At 43.5% G+C, this 22,009-nt stretch overlaps 1 protein-coding gene across 1 annotated transcript in view; it reads left to right on the forward strand.

Moving 5' to 3' along the window:
* The first annotated feature begins 4,347 nt into the window (after nucleotides 1-4,347).
* pah (phenylalanine hydroxylase) overlaps nucleotides 4,348-22,009 on the forward strand; it is a 95,422-nt gene continuing 77,760 nt past the window's right edge. Inside the window, exons 1-3 of the mRNA XM_060839193.1 lie at nucleotides 4,348-4,381; nucleotides 8,921-8,933; nucleotides 12,074-12,179. Of these exons, the coding sequence (XP_060695176.1) occupies nucleotides 4,348-4,381; nucleotides 8,921-8,933; nucleotides 12,074-12,179 (153 nt within the window). The remainder of the gene's footprint in view (nucleotides 4,382-8,920; nucleotides 8,934-12,073; nucleotides 12,180-22,009) is intronic.

The raw sequence follows: 22,009 nt of genomic DNA on the forward strand, positions 1-22,009 counted from the left end.
TAAAGGTTGATATGTCCCATCGTGGTTGCATCCTAAGATATTAAAGGAAGTAATTACAGAGACAATTGACGTACTTACAGTAATCTCCCAGGGTTCCGTAGATTCTGGAAAAGTCCTAGAGAATTGGTAATCTCCCAATGGAACACCTTTAGTCAAAAAGAGTGGGAGCCAAAAACAGTTAATCGTTGGTCAGTTGGCTTAACTTTTGTCATTGGAGAATAGAGTCATAGAGATGTACAGCATGGAAACAGATCCTTCGGTCCAAGCCACCCATGCTGACCAGATATCCCAACCCAATCTAGTCCCACCCGGCCCATATCCCTCCAAATCCTTCCTATTCATATACCCATCCAAATGCCTCTTAAATGCTGTAATTGTACCAGCCTCCACCACTTCCTCTGGCAGCTCATTCCGTACACGAACCATCCCCTGCATGAAAAAGTTGCTTCTTAGGTCTCTTTTTTATCTTTCCCCTCTCACCCTAAACCTATGACCTCTAATTCTGGACTCCCTGACTCTATTTAAGACCATAAGACCATAAGACATAGGAGTGGAAGTAAGGCCATTCGGTCCATCGAGTCCACTCCGCCATTCAATCAAGGCTGATGGGCATTTCAACTCCACTTACCCGCATTCTCCCCGTAGCCTTTAATTCCTCGTGACATCAAGAATTTATCAATCTCTGTCTTGAAGACATTTAGCGTCCCGGCGTCCACTGCACTCTGCGGCAATGAATTCCACAGGCCCGCCACTCTCTGGCTGAAGAAATGTCTCCGCATTTCTGTTCTGAATTGACCCCCTCTAATTCTAAGGCTGTGTCCACGGGTCCTAGTATCCTCGCCTAACGGAAACAATTTCCTAGCGTCCACCCTTTCCAAGCCATGTATTATCTTGTAAGTTTCTATTAAGTCTCCCCTTAATCTTCAAAACTCCAAAGAATACAATCCCAGGATCCTCAGCTGTTCCTCATATGTTAGACCAACCATTCCAGGGATCATCCGTGTGAATCTCCGCTGGACACGTTCCAGTGCCAGTATGTCCCTCCTGAGGTGTAGGGACCAAAACTGGACACAGTACTCCAAATGGGGCCTAACCAGAGCTTTATAAAGTCTCAGTAGCACAACGGTGCTTTTATATTCCAACTCTCTTGAGATAAGTGACAACATTGCATTCACTTTCTTAATCACGGACTCAACCTGCATGTTTACCTTTAGAGAATCCTCGACTAGCACTCCCAGATCCCTTTGTACTTTGGCTTTACGAATTTTCTCACCATTTAGAAAATAGTCTATGCTTTTATTCTTTTTTCCAAAGTGCAAGATCTCGCATTTGCTCACGTTGAATTCCATCAGTCATTTCCTGGACCACTCTCCCAAACTATCTAGATCCTTCTGCAGCCTCGGGACTTCCTCAGTACTGCCCGCCTGTCCACCTAACTTCGTATCATCGGCAAACTTCGCTAGAATGCCCCCAGTCTCTTCACCCAGATCATTAATATATAATGTGAACAGCTGCGGCCCCAACACTGAACCCTGCGGGACACCGCTTGTCACTGGCTGCCATTCCGAAAAAGAACCTTTTATCCCAACTCTCTGCCTTCTGTCAGACAGCCAATCCTCAATCCATTCCAGTAGCTCACCTCAAACACCATGGGCCCTCACCTTGCTCAGCAGCCTCCCGTGTGGCACCTTATCAAAAGCCTTTAGGAAGTCTTGATAGACCACATCCACTGGGTTTCCCTGGTCTAACCTACTTGTCACCTCTTCAAAGAATTCCAACAGGTTTGTCAGGCACAACCTCCCCTTACTAAATCCATGTTGACTTGTTCTAATCAGACTCTGCTCTTCCAAGAATTTAGAAACCTCATCTTTAATGATGGATTCTAGAATTTTACCAACAACCAGTGCAGTGTTTATCCTATCCATGACCCTCATAATTTTGTAAATTTCTATAAGGTCACCCCTCAGCCTCCGATGCTCCAGGGAAAACAGCTCCAGCCTGTTCAGCTTCTCCCTGTAGCTCAGATTCTCCAACTCTGGCAACATTCTTGTAAATCTTTTCTGAACTCTTTCAAGTTTCACAACATTTTTCCAATAGGAAAGAGACCAGAAGTGCATGCAATATTCCAACAGTGGCCTAACCAATGTCTTGTACAGCCGCAACATGACCTCCCAACTCCTGTACTCAATACTCTGACCAATAAAGAAAAGCATACCAAATGCCGCCTTCACTATCCTATCTACCTGTGACTCCACTTTCAAGGAGCTCTGAACCTGCACTCCAAGATCTCTTTGTTCAGCAACACTCCCTAGGACCTTACCATTAAGTGTATATGTCCTGCTAAGATTTGCTTTCCCAAAATGCAGCACCTTGCATTTATCTGAATTAAACACATCTTAGCCCCTTGGCCCATCTGGTGCAGATCCTGTTGTAATCCGAGGTAACCCTCTCTGCTGTCCACTACCTCTCCAATTTTGGTGTCATCTGCAAACTTACTAACTGTACCTCTTATGCTCGCATCCAAATCATTTATGTAAATGACAAAAAGTAGAGGGCCCAGCACTGATCCTTGTGGCACTCCACTGGTCACCGGCCTCCAGTCTAAATAGAATGTCATAGCAGTGCATTTAAAAGAACACAATACAATTAAGCAGAAACCGAAAGAACTGTGGATGGTGAAATCAGAAACTAAAACAGAAGTTGCTGGAAAAATTCAGCAGGTCTGGCAGCATCAGTGCAGAGAAATCATGGTTAACATTTTAGATCCGGCGACCCTTCCTCAGAAGTAAATATGATTAAGCAGATTCAGCACGACTTCATGAAGGGCAAATCATACCTGGCAAAGTTCAAGTTCAGCAGGTAATAGGGAAGGTAACTAATGTGGATTCACAGTTAACCCAGGCTTTGTTAGATTTTAAACAAGGCTGATTGACTCTGATTGCTCAGAGCATTGCCCTGAGAAATGAACCAGAGAAAAACTACGAGCTACTTTGTTGAGTTCAACCAGGAACAGTTTATGTACATTTTCTTTTTGTTTGTGAAAAACAGGGCCCTGTGTATTAATGTATATGGCTTCCAGTACACACAGGTACACCACACTGTGAACCCAACTGACAGTCCTATATTGGTTGTCAGTGTAACTCCTCACACATTTGGGATTATCTCGCAAATGTTGTCCAATTGCAGAATCACAGCTCGTTTAGATTAGATTTCTTACAGTGTGGAAACAGGCCCTTCGGCCCAACAAGTCCACACTGACCCGCCAAAGCGCAACCCACCCATACCCCTACATTTACCCCCTACCTAACACTACGGGCAATTTAGCATGGCCAATTCACCTGACCGGCACATCTTTGAACTGTGGGAGGAAACCGGAGCACCCGGAGGAAACCCACGCAGACACGGGGAGAATGTGCAAACTCCACACAATCGCCTGAGGCGGGAATTGAACCTGGGTCTCAGGCACTGTGAGGCAGCAGTGCTAACCACTGTGCCATGGTGATGGGGGAGGGGGGGGTGGTGGTGAGGTCATGGTCAAGGGGGCAGTAGGAAGAGGTATCTTCGAGTTGGTCCCTGGCTTCAATGGTGTAGGGGTCAGTACCACTGTGCCCTCCACGACCCCCCGACCCTGTCCACTGATTTGATGATGAGGTTGGGGTTGGAGTAAAGGGAGTGGAAGGCTAAGCATTGCGAGGGTGAGTGGTTGGAATGAGTGAGGGGGGTGGACAGTTTGAGGCAATCAAAGTCACAATACCAGTTGGAGACGAAGTGGTTGAGGGTGAGTGGAGGCAGGAGAATGGGTCCTCAGAACGTGGTGGGGAGGGGGTAAGTCTTGGTGGGAAAGGCAAGCTCGAAGGCGGAGGCGGTGGAAGACGTTGAGATGGGAAGGAGTGAATCTATGGAGGAACTGGGAAGCAAAAGCCAATGTCCCATCAGTCTGCTGAAAAAGAAATCTAGTCAAGCTATTCTCACCAATTTGCAAGTAAGAACATCAGGATATTAATATAAATTCTGTATCTAATAAACAGGATCCTGTTCTAATCAGTGTGGGAACAAAGGCATTGTCAGTATTAGAGGTAAGAGAAAGGACATATTTAACCCAGTACTGTCAATGAGAAAGCACAAATCATTGTGGTGATCGACTTATCAACTACATGAGAGAGGTGTGTCCCTGACACATGTTAAACGCACCAATAAGAAGCAAGGCTAAAGGTCCTTGTCCTGAACTACTAACAGAGAATCAGCATTGCTGGGGTGGTAGGAGTGAGTCATGCAGTTTGCTTGAATCGAAACAACTCCCAAACTTCAGGCAAGTCAAGCAGCAGTGTCGTGTAGAAAGCCTCAGCCATGGATGCTGCTTTTCAGAGGAAGAATGCTGAAAATGTGAAGGTAATCATTGAGCTGGTAATTCGAATTGAAATGGAATTGTATGCTGCTAGATTCATCTTCTTTACCTTTCTGTCACTTTCATTTCATCAGACCCTCTGTCACCCAGAAAGCTTTTTGAATATCTGAGATTACTCGGGTTTGACATAAGGCATGGACACAGCTGGGCAGCCCATCAAGGGCTTGTCTTTATTGAGTGGAACAGTGTGCTGTGTACTTACCATCTTAGTCTCCTTTCCTTTCCTTGAGCTTTCTTTGATAGAGAGACAGATACCATCGGTGCATGAGGCAGAGAGAAAGTCACTGGGACAGCATGAATGTAACCTATACATCTAGAAACTCAGAGATTAAAGCAAAGCTCATTTTACATGCTGTCCAATTTTGCCATCTGTTTAAAACAATAGGCAGCAATAGCAGTAGGTTATAAAAGCAGTGACTTTGCAGAGTTATCCAATCACTGAATTGTTAAATGCAGAAAAGGCCATTCAGCCCATCATGACTGCATTAGTTATTTTAACTACAGCTAATCTCCTGTCTTTTCCTTGTATCCCTTGCACACTGTTTCTATCCAAATAATCATCTAATATCCTCTTGAATGCCTCAATTGAACCTGCCTCCATCACTTCTCCAGGCAATGTATTCTCTACTTTAACTACTCACTGTTTTGTCTCACATTGCATTTGCTTCATTTGCATCTCACTTTAAATCTATACACCTCTTGTTCTTGTTCCTTTCACAAGTAGGAACAGTTTCTCCCTACCTGCTCCATCCAGCCTGTTAGAACTTAGAACATAGAAAAGTACAACACAGAACAGGCCCTTTGGCCCATGATGTTGTGCCAAGGTTTAATCCTAATGTAAAAAATATTAACTTAACCTACACACCCCTCAACTCACTGCTATCCATGTGCATGTCCAGCAGTCACTTAAATGTTCCCAATGACTCTGCTTCCACCATCACCACTGGCAACGCATTCCATGCATTCACAACTCTCTGCATAAAGAACCTACCTCTGATGTCTCCTCTATACCTTTCCCCTAATATCTTAAAACTATGACCCCTCGTACCCGTCAATCCTGCCCTGGGGAAAAGTCTCTGGCTACTGACTCTATCTATTCCACTCATTATCTTGTATACCTCGATCAGGTCTCCTCTCTTCCTCCGTCTCTCCAGAGAGAAAAGTCCGAGCTTTTTCAACCTCTCTTCATAAGGCAAGCCCTCCAGTCCAGGCAGCATCCTGGTAAACCTTCTTTGCACCCTCTCCAAAGCCTCTGTATCTTTCCTATAGTAGGGCGACCAGAACTGGACACAATATTCCAAGTGTGGTCTCACCAGGGACTTGTACAGCTGTAGCAAAAACTCACAGCTCTTAAACTCGATCCCCTGTTAATGAAAGCCAAAACACCATATGCTTTCTTAATAACCCTATCCACTTGGGTGGCAACTTTGAGAGATCTATGTACTTGCACACCCAGATCCCTCTGTTCCTCCACACTATCAAGAACCTGTCTTTAATCCTATATTCAGCATTTGAGTTCGACCTTCCAAAATGCGTCACTTCACATTTATCCAGGTTGGATTCCATTTGTCATTTCTTAGCCCAGCTCTGCATTTGTTCATAATTTTGAAAATCTCTATCAAATCTCCTCTCAACCTTCTCTCCAATAGCACTGTCCCAGCTTCTTCAGTCTATCCCCATCGTTAAAGTTTCTCATCCCTGGAAACCATTGTTGTAAATCACTTCTGCGTCCTGATGTGTTCACATCTTCCCTAAAATGAAGTGCTCACACATGTACACAATACTCCAGCTGAGGTCTAACAAGTGTCTTGTATAATTTCAATATCTTGTGGAATTTCTGTTTGAGGGGACTTCTTCAAGTTATTCTTTTGTGTTTCAACCTTTTGGTTGAGGAAAAATATATTTCCTGCATTTAATCATGGAATCATAAATTGCATAGCACAGAATGTGGTCATTCACTCCATTGAGTTTGCACGACTTCGCTTGAGTTAGAACCTCCTACTCCCAATAAATTAAACAAAAAAAGAATTAGCAATACAGGCTAACTAGACATTGAATGAGGGTAGAACAACAAGTAGGAACTAAGAGATATTAGTAATTGAGAAAAGGGGAATGATGTGGCTGTGAACTAGAGGGCTTGAATGGCTACTCCGAAACAGTTACTTTATCAAGAACCTATGATCAGACACCATAACTGGTCAGTTCCAGGGGACGCTCACAGGAGCATAATCTGTACTCAAGTTGATGCTAGTCCAAGTGGATTTGAAGGCAATTTAAGTTAAAAAGCCAGGTCAATTAAATAGATTTCAATCTGCTTTGTGAAAGAGAGAGAATGAGGCAGAGAGGTTGTGAACACATTTCCAGAGCTTGAGGTCAGATAGCTGAAGACACAGGTACAACTGCTGGAGTGAACAGATGGGGATTGGACAAGAAGACATTACACTATGATCCAGCATTACAGCAATTAACTTCTGTAAAGATGAATAAACCTTCAGAAAATTGTGACCTTGGTGAAAATGTCTAAACATGAAGTATTAAAATGCCTTTTCTTCTTACAGATGATGACACTTCTGTTATGTATATCTCAAATTCCCAGTTTTAGTTCAACGACAAACACCAGTAACATTTTACTAGCTCAGCTTCACTTTATAAAGGACATGAAGCCTTTGGGGAGGATACAGAAGACAATTAGAGTCATAGAGCCACAGAGTTGTACAACACAGAAAAAGACCCATTGGTCTAACCCGTCCATGCCAACCACATATCCTAAACTAATCTAGCTCCCATTTGCCAGCAACTGGCCCTCATACCTCCAAACCCTTCCTATTCATATACCCATCCAGATGCCTTTTAAATGTTGTAATTGTACCAGCCTCCACCACATCATCTGGCAGCTCATTCCATATACACATCAATCCTAAAGCACCAACTTCTGCCTGAAAGCATTATCCCTTTTAAATCTTTTCCCTCTCACCTGCAACTGGTTCATTTTCTGATCCAAATACATAGATATGGATACGGTAAATAGGCAAAGTCTTTTCCCTGGGGTTGGGGAGTCCAGAATGAGAGGGCAAAGGTTTAGGGTGAGAGGGGAAAGATATAAAAGAGACCTAAGGGGCAACTTTTTCATGCTGAGGGTGGTATGTGTATGGAATGAGCTGCCAGAAGATGTGGTGGAGGCTGGGACAATTGCAACAATTAAGAGGCATTTGGATGGGTATATGAATAGGAAGGGTTTGGAAAGATATGGGCCAGGTGCTGGCAGGTGGGACTAGATTGGGTTGGGATATCTGGTCGGCATGGACGGTTTGGACCGAAGGGTCCGTTTCCATGCTGTACACCTCTATGACTCTATGACTCTAAACCTGTGCCCTATAGTTTGAGACTCCCCTACCCTGGGAAAAAGACCTTGACTATTCACTCCATTCATGCCCCGCATGAATTTATAAACCTCCATAAGTTCACCCCTCAACTTAAATTATTGCAGTGATTCACATCAACACAATCAGATTAACCTTGACCTTAATGAATGGTGGAACTGGCTCAAGGGATTGGATGGTTGTCTTCAGCTCCTATTTCATTTGAGATGTGATGGAGATGTTTCACATCACAAAGGATTGAGATACAGTAAACAAAATTGTGATAGCTTTTTGTTGGGGTGCCCATGACCAGATTTGAGATGATTGACAGAGATTGGTAACATGAGGGAAAATCTTTTTACTCAACTAATGATCAGGATTTGAAATCATTAGATAGAGGATCTCTGTGAGCATCAGCATAACATCTCCCACCAAAGCTATAGTTGTGACCGCTTTCTCACACACTCCTGTCACTCCTCAGCCATTCTGCCCTCGCGCACAGTCTGGTTGATGAGCTTAGCTTCACTGGCACTCAGTTACTGATTCTCTTATTGTGAAAGCTTCCTCACTGGCTTGAGGCTCCTATACCACTTATTTCACTAAGTGTCCTCATTATCAGTTATGATTTTATGATGCAGCACAGAGTGACCTACTCAACATTATTGGTACAGACAGTATTACAACACCACAGACTGACCCTGGGATGTTCCAGTCATTGAAACACTTTTGAAGTGTAGGCAGATCAGAGGGTGAAAGAAACAGGCCAGGCATGGTGATGCAAATACTCCCCAGTTGCCTGGAGGGTGCAACTCCAACAACACTCAAGAAACTTGACGCCATCCAGGCCAAAGCAGCCCGCTTCATTGGCACCACATCCACTCCCTCCACCACCGACACTGAGTAGCAGCAGTGTGTAACATCTACACAATGCATTGCAGAAATTCATCAAAGATTCTTAGACAGCACCTTCCAAACCCACGACCACTTCCATCTAGAAGAACAAGGACAGCAGCTGTATGGGAATACCACCACCTTCAGGTTCCCCTCCAAGACACTCATCATCCTGACTTGGAAATGTATCACCATTCCTTCAGCATCATTTGGTCAAAATCCTGGAATTCCTTCCCTAAGAGCAGTGTGGGTTTACCTACAACACCTGGACTGCAGCAGTTCAAGAAGGTAGCTCACTCCCACCTTCTCAAAGGCAGGTCCTAGCCATAAAGAGCTGTGGAGGCCAAATCATTCAATGTATTTAAAACAAAGATAGATTTCAAATTACTTAGGGGATCAAGGGTTATGGGAAGAAGGCAGGAGAATGGGGTTGAGGAACATATCTGAAAATGTGTTGCTGGTTAAAGCACAGCAGGTTAGGCAGCATCCAAAGAATAGGAAATTCGACATTTCGGGCATAAGCCCTTCATCGAATTTCCTATTCCTTGGATGCTGCCTAACCTGCTGTGCTTTAACTAGCAACACATTTTCAACTGTGATCTCCAGCATCTGCGGACCTCATTTTTTACTTGAGGAACATATCGACCATGTTCAATTGGTGGAGCAGACTCAATGGGCTGAATGGCCTTATTCTGCTCCTATTTCATATGGTCTAACTAGGGTTGGGGCCTAGTCAGCGATCCCCACATCCCATGACTGTCATAGAGTCTTAGAGATATATCGCACGGAAACAGATCTTTCAGCTAAACCTGTCCATGCCAACCCAATATCATAAATTAATCTAGTCCCATTTGTCAGCATTTGGCTTATATCCCTCTAAACTTTTCCTATTCACGTACCCATCCAGATGCCTTTCCGATGTTGTAATTGCACTGAAATTAAAATAAAAAAACTGTCATACTATAGGAAATACAACAAGCCCCCATAAACAGAAATACGATAATGACCAAGGTGAGATGGGCTTCACTTTGGTTTCACAGGTCGGTGCAACATCGAGGGCTGAAGGGCCTGCAATGTGCTGTAATGTTGTATGTTTTATGTTGATCTAATGTTTTGGTGATTGTGGGATAAGTATTGGCCAGGAGTCTGGAGATAGTACCCCTGATTTCCTTTCAAATAGTGCAATGGAATCTTTTACATCTACCCATGAGGGCAGACAGTCACCCATTGTACTCTATGCCACTCTCTCCCCACCCCCACCCTCCTCTAGCTTATCTCTCCACGCTTCAGGCTCACTGCCTTTATTCCTGATGAAGGGCTTTTGCCCGAAACGTCGATTTCGCTGCTCGTTGGATGCTGCCTGAACGCTGTGCTCTTCCAGCACCACTGATTCAGAGTTAGCAGATGAGGTTCAGTGCAGAGAAATGTGAGGTAACTCATTTTGGTTGGAAGAACATTGAAAGACAATAGAAATAGGGGGTCCAATCCTAAAAGGGGTGCAGGAGCAGAGGGAACTGGGTTTATGTATGCACAGATTGTTGAAGGTGGCAGGACAGGGGTGAGAGCAATTAATAAGGCACACAGTGTCCCCGGCTTTGTTAATAGAGGCATAAGGTATAAGGGCAAGGAGGTGGTGCTGAACTTGTACAAGACACTGGTTAGACCTCAGCTGGAGCATTGTGTACGTTATGGGTAGCATATTACAGGAAAGTTGTGAATCCATTGGAAAGAGTGCAGAAGCGAATTGCAACAATGGTTCCAGGAATGAAAAGTCTCAGTTTTGAGAACAGACTGAAGAAATTTGGACAGTTCTCCTTGGACAGAAGAAGGCTGGGAAGAGATCTGACAGAGGTTTTAAAAATCATGAGGGGGTCGGACAGAGTGGGAAAAAATGAGCAAGAATAAGAGCACGTAGATTTAAACTGAGCAAACGTGATGTGAGGCAAACCTTTTCCATGGGGAACAGTCAGTGTATGAGATGTGCCACCTAGAAATGTGATGAAAGCAGGTCCAACTGACGCATTCACAAGGACATTGGATAATTGTTTGGATTGATATAATTTGCAAGGATATGGATAATGGTAATGCTAATGAGTAGGATAATGTCACTTAGTATGATGCTCATTTGAGGAGCTGCAAATATGATAGTCTGAATGGCCTCTTCTGGCACAACAATTCCGTGATTCTGATTCTGATTCTGTGAAAGCTATCTGCACGGTCTCACTGTCTTTCTCGGACTCCATTCAGCTGATTACCTCTGTACCAGCTCTTTAAATGGATTCCCCTCTCAGTCCCTCTCTCCAATAACCTATTTTGTATACACTTGTGTGTGATATATATTCTCTATTTTGCCTCTATTGTTTAATGTGCATTCAGAAACATGCCTAGTAGTGTATTCTGTGTCCCCTTAGGGAAGAAAATATTTCTTCACTACTCCATCTGTTTATTTGGAATTGAGCTTAAATTTATGATTCCAGTCTCTGATTCACTGCCAATGGAAAACTATCTTTCACTAACTCCATCAGAACTTCTCAAAATTTTAGGCACCTTAATGAGAACATCTCTTGGAATAATTGATATTGAGATGAACAGAAAGCCAACCCTGAGCATGAATAAAAAGTCAGTAACAGGAGCAATTTAGTTTAATTTAGAGAGTGTTTTTAAAATTTAGAGCTCTCACTATCCATGGTGCCCTTCGTTATAAGTGGCATGTTAAATGCATTCCTTTCCTTGAATCATTTCTGTGTATCTGTTATAGAGTCGTAGTCATTGAGATGTGCAGCACAGAAACAGACCCTTTGGTCCAACTCGTCCATGCCAATCAGATATCCTAACCTCATCTAGTCCCATTTGCCAGCACTTGTTCCATATCCCTCTGAACCCTTCTATTCATATACCCATTCAGATGCCTTTTAAATACTGTAATAGTACCAGCCTCCACCACTCCATACACACATCACCCTCTGTGTGAAATGGCTGCCCCTTCTCATTTAATCAAAAAAGATGTTCCCATCTAACTTTTGCGAGAAAATGGAACTGGCAAGATCAACATGTACTTCCAATCCCTATTTGCTGTTGAGGTGGTGATGGTGAGCTGCCTTTTTGTCCATTTGCTGTAGTTACACCCAGAATGTTGTTTAATAGGGAATTCCAGGATTTCAATGCATAGCCACTGAAGGAACAGTGATATGTTGCCAAGACAGAATGGAATGGTGAATTGGATGGGAATGCGGAGATGCTGATAAACTGACAACTTCTGGCCCATCTTTTTGGTTGTGGAGGTCAAAGGTTTGGAAAACATGTTGATGAGTAGCATAGGATAACATCTTCAGGGATTGATGTAGAATTGGAACCCTGGAGACTGTGTTATACTTCTGGCCAATCTGTAACAAGTTGTTTCTTTTCACCCTTTCTAGAGGTCAATATACATTGAGGAAAAGTCTACCATTGGTGATGAAGTGACTCTCATTTTCTCGTTAAAGGAAGAAGTTGGTGCTTTGGCCAAAGCCTTGAGACTGTTTGAGGTAATTATTTACTATCTGCTTGTGATCATTAGCTCCATAGCTCATATCTCTGATTCATATTAAAAATTAAAACAACAAAGCTCTGTCCTCTGCTTCTGATTCCTCACCAGTACACCCTACATCCTTCCAATCTGTCTTACTTTCAATCATTGCAGATAGCTACACGATAATTAATTCACTTATGCATATGGAGATTTTAGATTAAAGTATATTAGTAGTTTGAGATATTCAGAGAAGTCAATATTTGATCAGAAGTTGTTTTTAATGAGAAGGACCACACTACCTTTTAAAATTCAGTAGAGCAATCTGCTTTGACTCTTCTTGAGGTGATACAGGTATGTGGAGTTTACATGTATCTTGTACCATTCGGAATATTTTCTGTATTAGTCAATGGATCATATCACAATGTCAGGATTTCGCTAGGTGATGTAAGACCTGCACCATTCAACCCCACAGGGTGCTGGATTTAGGAACTCTGAGGAGAGGGGTGGGAGAGGGTCATGGGTGCGGAGAAGGATTTAACCTTTGAGTTTCCAGTGGGATGGAGAGCTGCGTCATGGATTCCTCCTCCCAGATTGAGCTTGATTGCAAGCTTGTCTGCAGCCATGCTCTCCACTTCATTAACCAACAAGAGTGAAAACTTGAAAAGGACAACTCTTGTTGAATGTAATAGCTGTTCACCTCAATTCACTTCCCCAAATTCCTGCAAGTTTGTCTTCTTTGAGTGCACTTTCAATTATTCTTTGAAAATCCCATTAGAATCCCATTCCAATGTACTTTCAGGTCATGCAATCCAGATTATACCAACCCACTGTGTGAAGAAAATTCTAATAACCCCCTCAATTCTTTTGCCAATTATATTCAATCTATGGCTTCTAGTTGCTAACTCACTTACTGAAGGAAACAGACATTCTGACCCTGCTCTGCCAAACTACTAAACGTTTGAATAAAAATGTCTGAATTTATATGGAGCATTGAAGTCACAAGGCACTTCATAGGAGCATTATCAAACAATATTTGATATATCGCTACATCGGAAGATCTTAGTGACTTAGTCACCGAGCTAGTTTGAACGTGGAGGTGCTGGTGTTTGACTGGGGTGGACAAAATCAGAACTCACATGACATCAGGTTATAGTCCAACAGGTTTATTTGAAGTCACAAGCTTTTGGAGCACTGCTCCTTCATGAAGTGAAGTGGAGGGAAGCACACAGGCACAGAATTTGTAGGTGGACAGATCATTGCAAGATAATTCCAGGTAATTAAGTGTGTCAAAAGATAATACAAATGGCGTAGGCCTCAATTAATCAGATCATAGGTGTTGGAAGAGCACAGCAGTTCAGGCAGCATCCAAGGAGCAGTGAAATCGACGTTTCGGGCAAAAGCCCTTCATCAGAAATTCCTGATGAAGGGCTTTTGCCCGAAACGTCGATTTCGCTGCTCCTTGGATGCTGCCTGAACTGCTGTGCTCTTCCAGCACCACTGATCCAGAATCTGGTTTCCAGCATCTGCAGTCATTGTTTTTACCTAATCAGATCACAGGTCATCCCTTCACTTGTTATTCAGTTGTTGACACTAATCTGACACTGTCTGTCATTAGACTGAATAATAAGTCTCTGTAGGTTATCAAAAGTGTCAGATAGTGTGAGTAAAGTGTCAACAACTGATAACAAGTGAATGATGACCTAGGATCCGATTAATTGAGGCTTATACAATTTGTATTATCCTTTGACACTCTTAATCACCTGGAATTATCTTGCAATGATCCCTCTGCCTATAAGTTCTTGCACCTGTGCACTTCTCTCCACTTCACCTGAGGCAGCAGCAGCACCTCCTAAAGCTTGTGATTTCAAATAAACCTGTTGGACGATAACCTGGTGTTGTGTGATTTCTGATATAGTTTGAAGGCACTTTTTAAAAGAGGATGAAAGAGGTTTAGGCAGGGAATTTAGAATCCAGGCAAGACTGCAAATAGTGCATTGATTAAAACCAATCATGGTTAAGAGATTAGATTTAGAGGAGTGCAGCAATTGTGGAGAGCTGTAGGGGAGAAGAATGTTACTGAGATAGAAGTGAGGATTCAGATCAATCTGAGTCATTTAGTGAACAATCTGTTTGTACGATCTCTCCAGAGAACTGAAGTCCCTCACCTCTGCTCCTACTGGCAAATATTCCCGGTAACAGAGAATCCCTGGAGTCATACAGCGTGGAAGCAGATCAACTCATCCATGCTAACCAGGTTTCCCATACTAAACTGGTCTCATTTGCCTGCGTTTGACCCATTTCCCTCTAAAGCTTTCCTGTCCATGCACTTGTCCAAATGTCTTTTAAATGTTGTAATTGTACTCATTTAAACTACTTTCTCTGGCAGCTCATTCCATACACACACCACCCTCTGTGTGAAAAAGTTGTCCCTTTTGTGCCCTTTAGATCTTTCCCCTCTAACCTTAAACCTATGTCCTCTAGTTTTGGACTCCCCTACGCTAGAGAAAAAGAAACCTTGGCTACTCACCCTATTCATGCTCCTCATGGTTTTAAAAACCTCTGTAAGGTCAGCCCTGAACCCCGATGCTCCAGGGAAAAAAGTTCCAGCCTATCCAACCTCTCCCTATAGCTCAAACCTTCTACTTTTGCAAATTTTGCAAAGCAGTTTTTAAATATATTCATATTGTGTCTTTTCCTTTGGTGTCACAACAATGTCTGACAGGTTCCATGAAGCCACCAGAATCATGGAATCATAGAATCCCTACAGTGTGGAACCAGGCCATTCAGTCCATGAGACCACACTGTCCCTCTGAAGAGCATCCCACCCAGACCCAGACCCCTACCCTACCCTGCATTTCCCATGACTAATCCACCTGATCTGCACACCTCCGGGCACTGTGGGCAATTTAGCTTAACCAATGAATCTAAATTGCACATCTTTGGATTGTGGGAGGAAGCCCACATAGGCATGGGGTGAATGTACAAACCCCACACAGGCTCAGGGAGAATGTACAAACCCCACACAGGCTCAGGGAGGATGTACAAACCCCACACTGATGGGCACCAGTGGGTGGTATCAGTAGATCCAGCATCATTCCTGAATTGCTGGAGTCCCTTTGGTGAAACTTGCTATTTTCACCTTCATGCAACATTGGAATTGACATCCCTATGTACTTCATTTCTGCTGTTTTGCTGAAACTTCGTAAATATTTGAGTTCTGAATGACGCAAACTTGGCCAAGGTCAGTGACTGTATGCCAGTGACTCTCAGTTAAGTCATTTGTACTTGTGCAAATGGACTTTAACAGATCAGATAACGGGAAGGGTTCACTTTGTGTGTCAGTTGGCTGCAGCAACCCATGCAGAATGTCATAATGGCTGTTACCACTAATTATCTCTCGCAAATAAAATCCTAACCTATAATTCATTGTATCTAAGTACCAACTGCCAAAGTGAAGAGAGAAGTGGTTTCTGGGAGTATTTTCTTTTACTATTGTCCATTACCTGGACCATCTCTGACACCCCCCTCCCTTTCCTGGACCTCTCCATCTCCATTAATCATAACCCACTTGACATTGACATTTTTTACAAACCCACCGACTCCCACAGCTACCTGGATTACACCTCTTCCCACCCTACCTCTTGCAAAAATGCCATCCCGTATTCCCAATTCCTCCGCCTCCGCCATATCTGCTCCCAGGAGGCCCAGTTCCACCACAGAACACACAAGATGGCCTCCTTCTTTAGAGACCGCAATTTCCTTTCCCACGTGGTTAAAGATGTCCTCCAACGCATCTCGTCCACATCTCGCACCTCCGCCCTCAGACCCCACCCCTCCAACCGTAACAAGGACAGAACGCCCCTGGTGCTCACCTTCCACCCTATTAACCTTCGCATAAACCAAATCATCCGCCGACATTTCCGCCACCTCCAAAAAGACCCCACCACCAGGGATATATTTCCCTCCTCAACCCTTTCCGCCTTCTGCAAAGACCGTTCCCTCTACCTGGTCAGGTCCACGCCCCCCTACAACTCACCCTCCCATCCTGGCACCTTCCCCTGCCACCACAGGAACTCCAAAACCTGCGCCCACACCTCCTCCCTCACCTCCATCCAAGGCCCTAAAGGAGCCTTCCACATCCATCAAAGTTTTACCTGCACATCCACTAATATCATTTATTGTATCTGTTGCTCCCGATGCGGTCTCCTCTACATTGGGGAGACTGGACTCCTCCTAGCAGAGTGCTTTAGGGAACATCTCCGGGACACCCGCACCAATCAACCACACTGCCCTGTGGCCCAACATTTCAACTCCCCCTCCCACTCTGCCGAGGACATGGAGGTCCTGGGCCTCCTTCACCGCTGCTCCCTCACCACCAGATGCCTGGAGGAAGAATGCCTCATCTTCTGCCTTGGATTACTTCAACCCCAGGGCATCAATGTGGACTTCAACAGTTTCCTCATTTCCCCTTCCCCATCTCACCCTAGTTCCAAACTTCCAGCTCAGCATTGTCCCCATGACTTGTCCGGACTTGTCCTACCTGCCTATCTCCTTTTCCACCTATCCACTCCACCCTCCTCCCTGACCTATCCTCTCCCCCACTCACCTATTGTACTCTATGCTACTTTCTCCCCACCCCCACCCTCCTATAGCTTATCTCTCCACGCTTCAGGATCACTGCCTTTATTCCTGATGTAGGGCTTTTGCCCGAAACATCAATTTTCCTGCTCCTCGGATGCTGACTGACCTGCTGTGCTCTTCCAGAACAACTCTAATCTAGAATCTGGTTTCCAGTATCTGCAGTCATTGTTTTTACCACATTAGCTATATCAGTTGACATCAGTCATGGGACTTGATCAACAAACCAAGTCCATTGTGTTAATCAAGTTTATTCCTAGACTTTTCTTCACATCAATTCTCTCCCAAAGACAGTGACATCATGTTTGGATGTATTTAGACATTTTTGATGATGGTTTTGGAGTGCCTGTGGCAGTGTGCTGCCTATGGGCCAAAAGACTCAAGTTCACATCCTTTAGCCATTGCAGATTGTTTTTAAAAATCTTCATGTCTTTGATTTTATTTGTTCTTTGGATGCAGGTGTTGCAGACAAGGGCAATATTTATTACCTGGCGTTGTTCAACCTTTGAGAATGGGGGTCCTGGGTCTTCCTCTGTAATTGCTCCAAGCCCATGTCGTGAAGACACACTCATGGTATTGTTCGTAGAATTTATGCTCATTTTGACCCAGTGACATTGAGAGAATGTCATGTCCTGGTCAGGATGATGTGTGACTTTGAACAAAATTTGGAGTTAGCGATGTTTCTATTTGTCTATTGCTGTGGCCATTCTAGCTAGTGGAGATCACAGGTTTGGAAGGAGCCATGGTGAGTTACTGCAGTGCCTTGCAGATGCTGCACACTGCAGTTATTGTGCAGCGGGGAAGGAGGGAGTCAGTGTCTAAGGTTTTAGATGGGTCCCCAATCAAAAGTACTGATGGTGCCAGATTTCTTAAATGTTGTAGAACATCCATCTAAGGAATTGGCCCAGCAATATCTTTCATTGCTATATTCATTATGAGGGTATCAATGAACTTACTGACAACAGTACCATTTCAACTGACCCTGCATTGCTCATTTCCATATAGTTCCAGCGACTAACACCAGCTAGAATGACCACAGCAATAGACAAATAGGCATTGCCGGATTTTGGATCTGGAACAGAGATCAGAGCCGATAGAACTGCACTGATTTTAGCATAGTGTGTGGGTATCACTGGCTGGGCCAGAACTTAGTATCCATCTCTAATCATCTAATGGCCAGTTAAAAGTCAATCACATTGCTTTCGTCATATGGAAGCCAGATCAAGAAAGGGCAACAGATTTCCTTCCCTACGAGACAAAGTCAGTTATAACCATCATGTTATCAGTCCCATTGAGGTAAGCAAGGGTCAACCATTCACTTGGGATATTCAATACACAGCATTCTCTGGAAAGAGCCCCTTCTCAAAGCTATCCATAATCTCACTGCTCCTGTAGCCTCCTCCAGTCCCACAACCCTCCAAGCTCTCTCTGCACTCCAATTCTAGCCTTTTGCTCAGCTGTAAATTTTAATCCAAAATTGGTCACTGTCCATTCAGCTGCCTGGGAGCTAAGCTTTGGAATTCCCTCATTACCCTCTCCGTCCTCTCTACTCCTGTCTGCTCTTTTGAAACATACTTTTCAGAGCAAATATGTATTTTTCTAACCAAACCTTTGGTTATTTGCACCAATATCTCCTTTTGTGGTTGGGTATTGTGATTTGTTTGCAGCATCCAAGGAATAGGAAATTCCTTGAATTTCCTATTCCTTGGATGCTGCCTAACCTGCTGTGCTTTAACCAGAAACACATTATCAACTGTGATCTCCAGCATCTGCAGACCTCATTTTTTACCCTTATTGTGATTTGTTTGTTGATCACTCCTGTTGTGGGATGTTTTGTTAAAAAGATGCTAGGCATAAGATGTTGTTGTTATTGGATCCACCTGTAGGCCCAGCAAAAGTAAAGCCAAAAAGTGCCTTTCCCAGGTAAATCAGTTGGACTTTTACAAAACTGGAACACTTAAAGTAAAAATGATGCCAACTTTTTATTTTGGTTCAACTCCACGTCATAAATTGCCATGCTAGGATTTGAGGCCCTACAGTATGGAAACAAGCTCTTAAGCCCAAGAAGTCCACACTGACTTTCCAAAGAGTAACCCATCCCTCATTGTTGCCCTTGACTAATGTACCTAAATAGGCAATTTATCATAGCCAATTTACCTGATCTGCACATCTTTGAATTGTGGGAGAAAACCCCACACAGACACGGGGAGAATGTGCAAACTCTGCACAGACAGTCACCCGAAGCTGGGATCCCTGCTGCTGTGAAGCAGCAGTGCTAACCACTGAGCCACCATGCCACCCCAACAGGATATTAGATCTGAAGTATAACCAGGATACATAAGGCAAATGTGGCAACATCTCTCAAAACATGGGTTGAAGAAAGGATCGGAAAATTGACTTATATCTTTAAAATTACTCAAGGTTAATGCTGACTCTGCATTGATCTGCAATATTCAATGTAAGGCAGGCAAGCCTTGTAGATGATAGCAGAAAAAAAAATGAAGCTTTGAGAACAACATTCAAGAAGCTTGACACCATCCAGGACAAATCCGTCCACATCCACCCCCTCTGCCACAAACACTCAGTAGTAACAGTCTGCACTATATAGAAGATGCTCTGCAGAAATTCACCAAAGATCCTTAGACAGCACCTTCCAAACCCAGGACTACTTCCATCTGGAAGGGCAGTGGTGTCCTCCTCATGAGAACACAACCCCCTGCAAGTTCCCCTTCAAGCCGCTCACCATCCAGACTTGGAATTATATTGCCGTTCCTTCAGTTTCACTGGGTCAAAATCCTGGACAGCAGCATTTCAAGAAAGCAGATCACCTTCACCTTCTCAAGGGTAACTTGGGATGGCTGAGGCAGCAACATTCACATCCTCTAACGGTATGAAAAATACCAAGATCTTGACACTACTCGTTCACTCTTTTTGCTTCTTGATTTATATCCTTTCCTGCCTTCTCCACATTTTAGCCAATTCTGTTCACATCCCACTCACATCAGCAGAATTTGTCAGATCAAATGACCATAAGCACATAAGACATTGGAGCAGAAATTAGATCATTCAGCCCATCGAGTCTGCAAAGGTACTCGACCGTGGCCGACATGTTTTTCAGGCTAATTTTCCCACTTCCTCCCTGTAACTTTTGATCCCCTTGGCAATCAAGAACGTATCTATCTCTGTTTTAAATATACTGAACGATCTGGCCTCCACAGCCTTCTGTGGCAATAAATTCCACAGATTCACCACTCTCTGGCTAAAGATATTGCTCCATATCTCCATTCTAAAGGGTCTTCCTTTTAATCTGAGGATATGCCCTCAGGTCCTCGTCTGTTCTGTCAATGGAAGCATCTTCCTGGGGTCCACTCTACCCCAGCCATTCAGTATTCTGTAAGTTTCAATCAGATCCCTCCTTATCCTTCTAAACTCCATCAAGTATAGTCCCAGAATCCTCCAACGTTCCTCATATGTTAAGCTTTTTAATTCTTGGGATCATTCACATGAATCTCCTCTGGTCTTGCTCCAGGGTCTTTACATTATTCCCGAGCTATGGGGCCCAAAATTGCTCACAATGAATCATGCTGGGATATAGGAATGACTTTATGATGTCAATTTCAGTTATGAGATTGGTTTCAGTAAAAACATTGACCTGGGCAGCTGAGAGAAGAGAAGGAAACCTCGATGCTGTTATACCATTCTCTGACATTGCCAACTCTCCACTCTTGACCTGAAACCTCCAATAATTACAGATTGATCTCCAGAACTTTGCTGCGAAAAAACACCTAGGAGGGAAATCACAAATACAACAGCAATTTATATTTATATAGCACCTTTAATGTGATGAAACATCCCAAGGCATTTTGCAGCAAGTTTATAAAATATGATGTGGAGGTGCCAGTGTTGGACTGGCACGTACAAAGTTAAACATCACACAACACCAGGTTATAGTCCAACAGGTTTATTTGGAAGCACTAGCTTTCAGAGCACTGCTCCTTTATCAGGTAACTAGTGGGGCAAGGATCCTACTGCATTAGCTAACCGATGAAGGAGCAGCACTCCAAAAACTTGTACTTCCAAATAAACCTGTTGGACCATAACCTGATGTTGTGTGATTTTTAACTTTATAAAGTATGACACTGACCAAGATAAGGAATCATGAGGGTCAATTGACCACTAAGTGGTTGCTTAGTCAAAGAGGAAAACTTTAAGAAGAATCTTAAAGGAAGAGAGGGAGGTGGGGAGACAGAAAGATTCGGCAATGGAATTCCAGAGTTTGGGTTACAGGTAACTGAAAGTACAGCCACCAGCGTGAGGCAAATATAACAACAAAAGCACAAAGTTTAGAGCTACAGAGATCTCTGAAGCTTTTTTAAAAAGCTGGTTGGGCATAACTGTTTATAAATAAGGAGATGCCCTTTAAAGAGAAAAATGAGCAAAATTGCGAATCTTTGTCACAGAAAATTGTGAGTCTTTGAACACTGAAATTGTGAACTCTTGCTCAAAAGCTGATGGAAACAGATTTAATGGACATTTGAGGATAAGAGCTGGCAAGTCATGTTAACATTGTACAAGACATGGGTTCGGCCGCATTTAGAATATTGTGTACAGTTCTGGTCGCCACATTACCAAAAGGATGTGGACGCTTTGGAGAGGGTGCAGAGAAGGTTCATAAGGATGTTGCCTGGTATGGACGGTGCTAACTATGAAGAGAGGTTTAGTAGGTTAGGATTGTTTTCATTAGGAGAAAAGGAAATTGAGGGGGGACCTGATTGTGGTTTACAAAATCATAAAAGGTATAGACAGGGTGGATAGAAATAAGCTTTTTCCCAGGGTGAAGGTTTCAATAACGAGAGGTCACGCTTTCAAGATGAGAGGTGGAAAGTTTAAGGGGGATACAGACAGCAAGTACTTCACACAGAGGGTGGTGGGTGTTTGGAACGCGTTGCCAGCAGAGGTAGTAGAGGCAGGCATGGTAGACTCATTTAAGATGTGTCTGGACAGATGCATGAGTAGATGGGGATAGAGGGACACAGATGCTTAGGAATTGGGTGACAGGTTTAGACAGTGGATTTGGATCGGCTCAGGCTTAGAGGGCCGAAGGGCCTGTTCCTGGGCTGTAAATTTTCTTTGTTCTTTTTATTAAGATAGATTCGTGATAAGTGAGAGTGTGAAAGTCTATTGGGGATAGGTAGGAATGTGAAGTAC

The sequence above is a fragment of the Hemiscyllium ocellatum genome, chromosome 19 (assembly GCF_020745735.1).
Source record: "Hemiscyllium ocellatum isolate sHemOce1 chromosome 19, sHemOce1.pat.X.cur, whole genome shotgun sequence".
NCBI lineage: Eukaryota > Metazoa > Chordata > Chondrichthyes > Orectolobiformes > Hemiscylliidae > Hemiscyllium > Hemiscyllium ocellatum.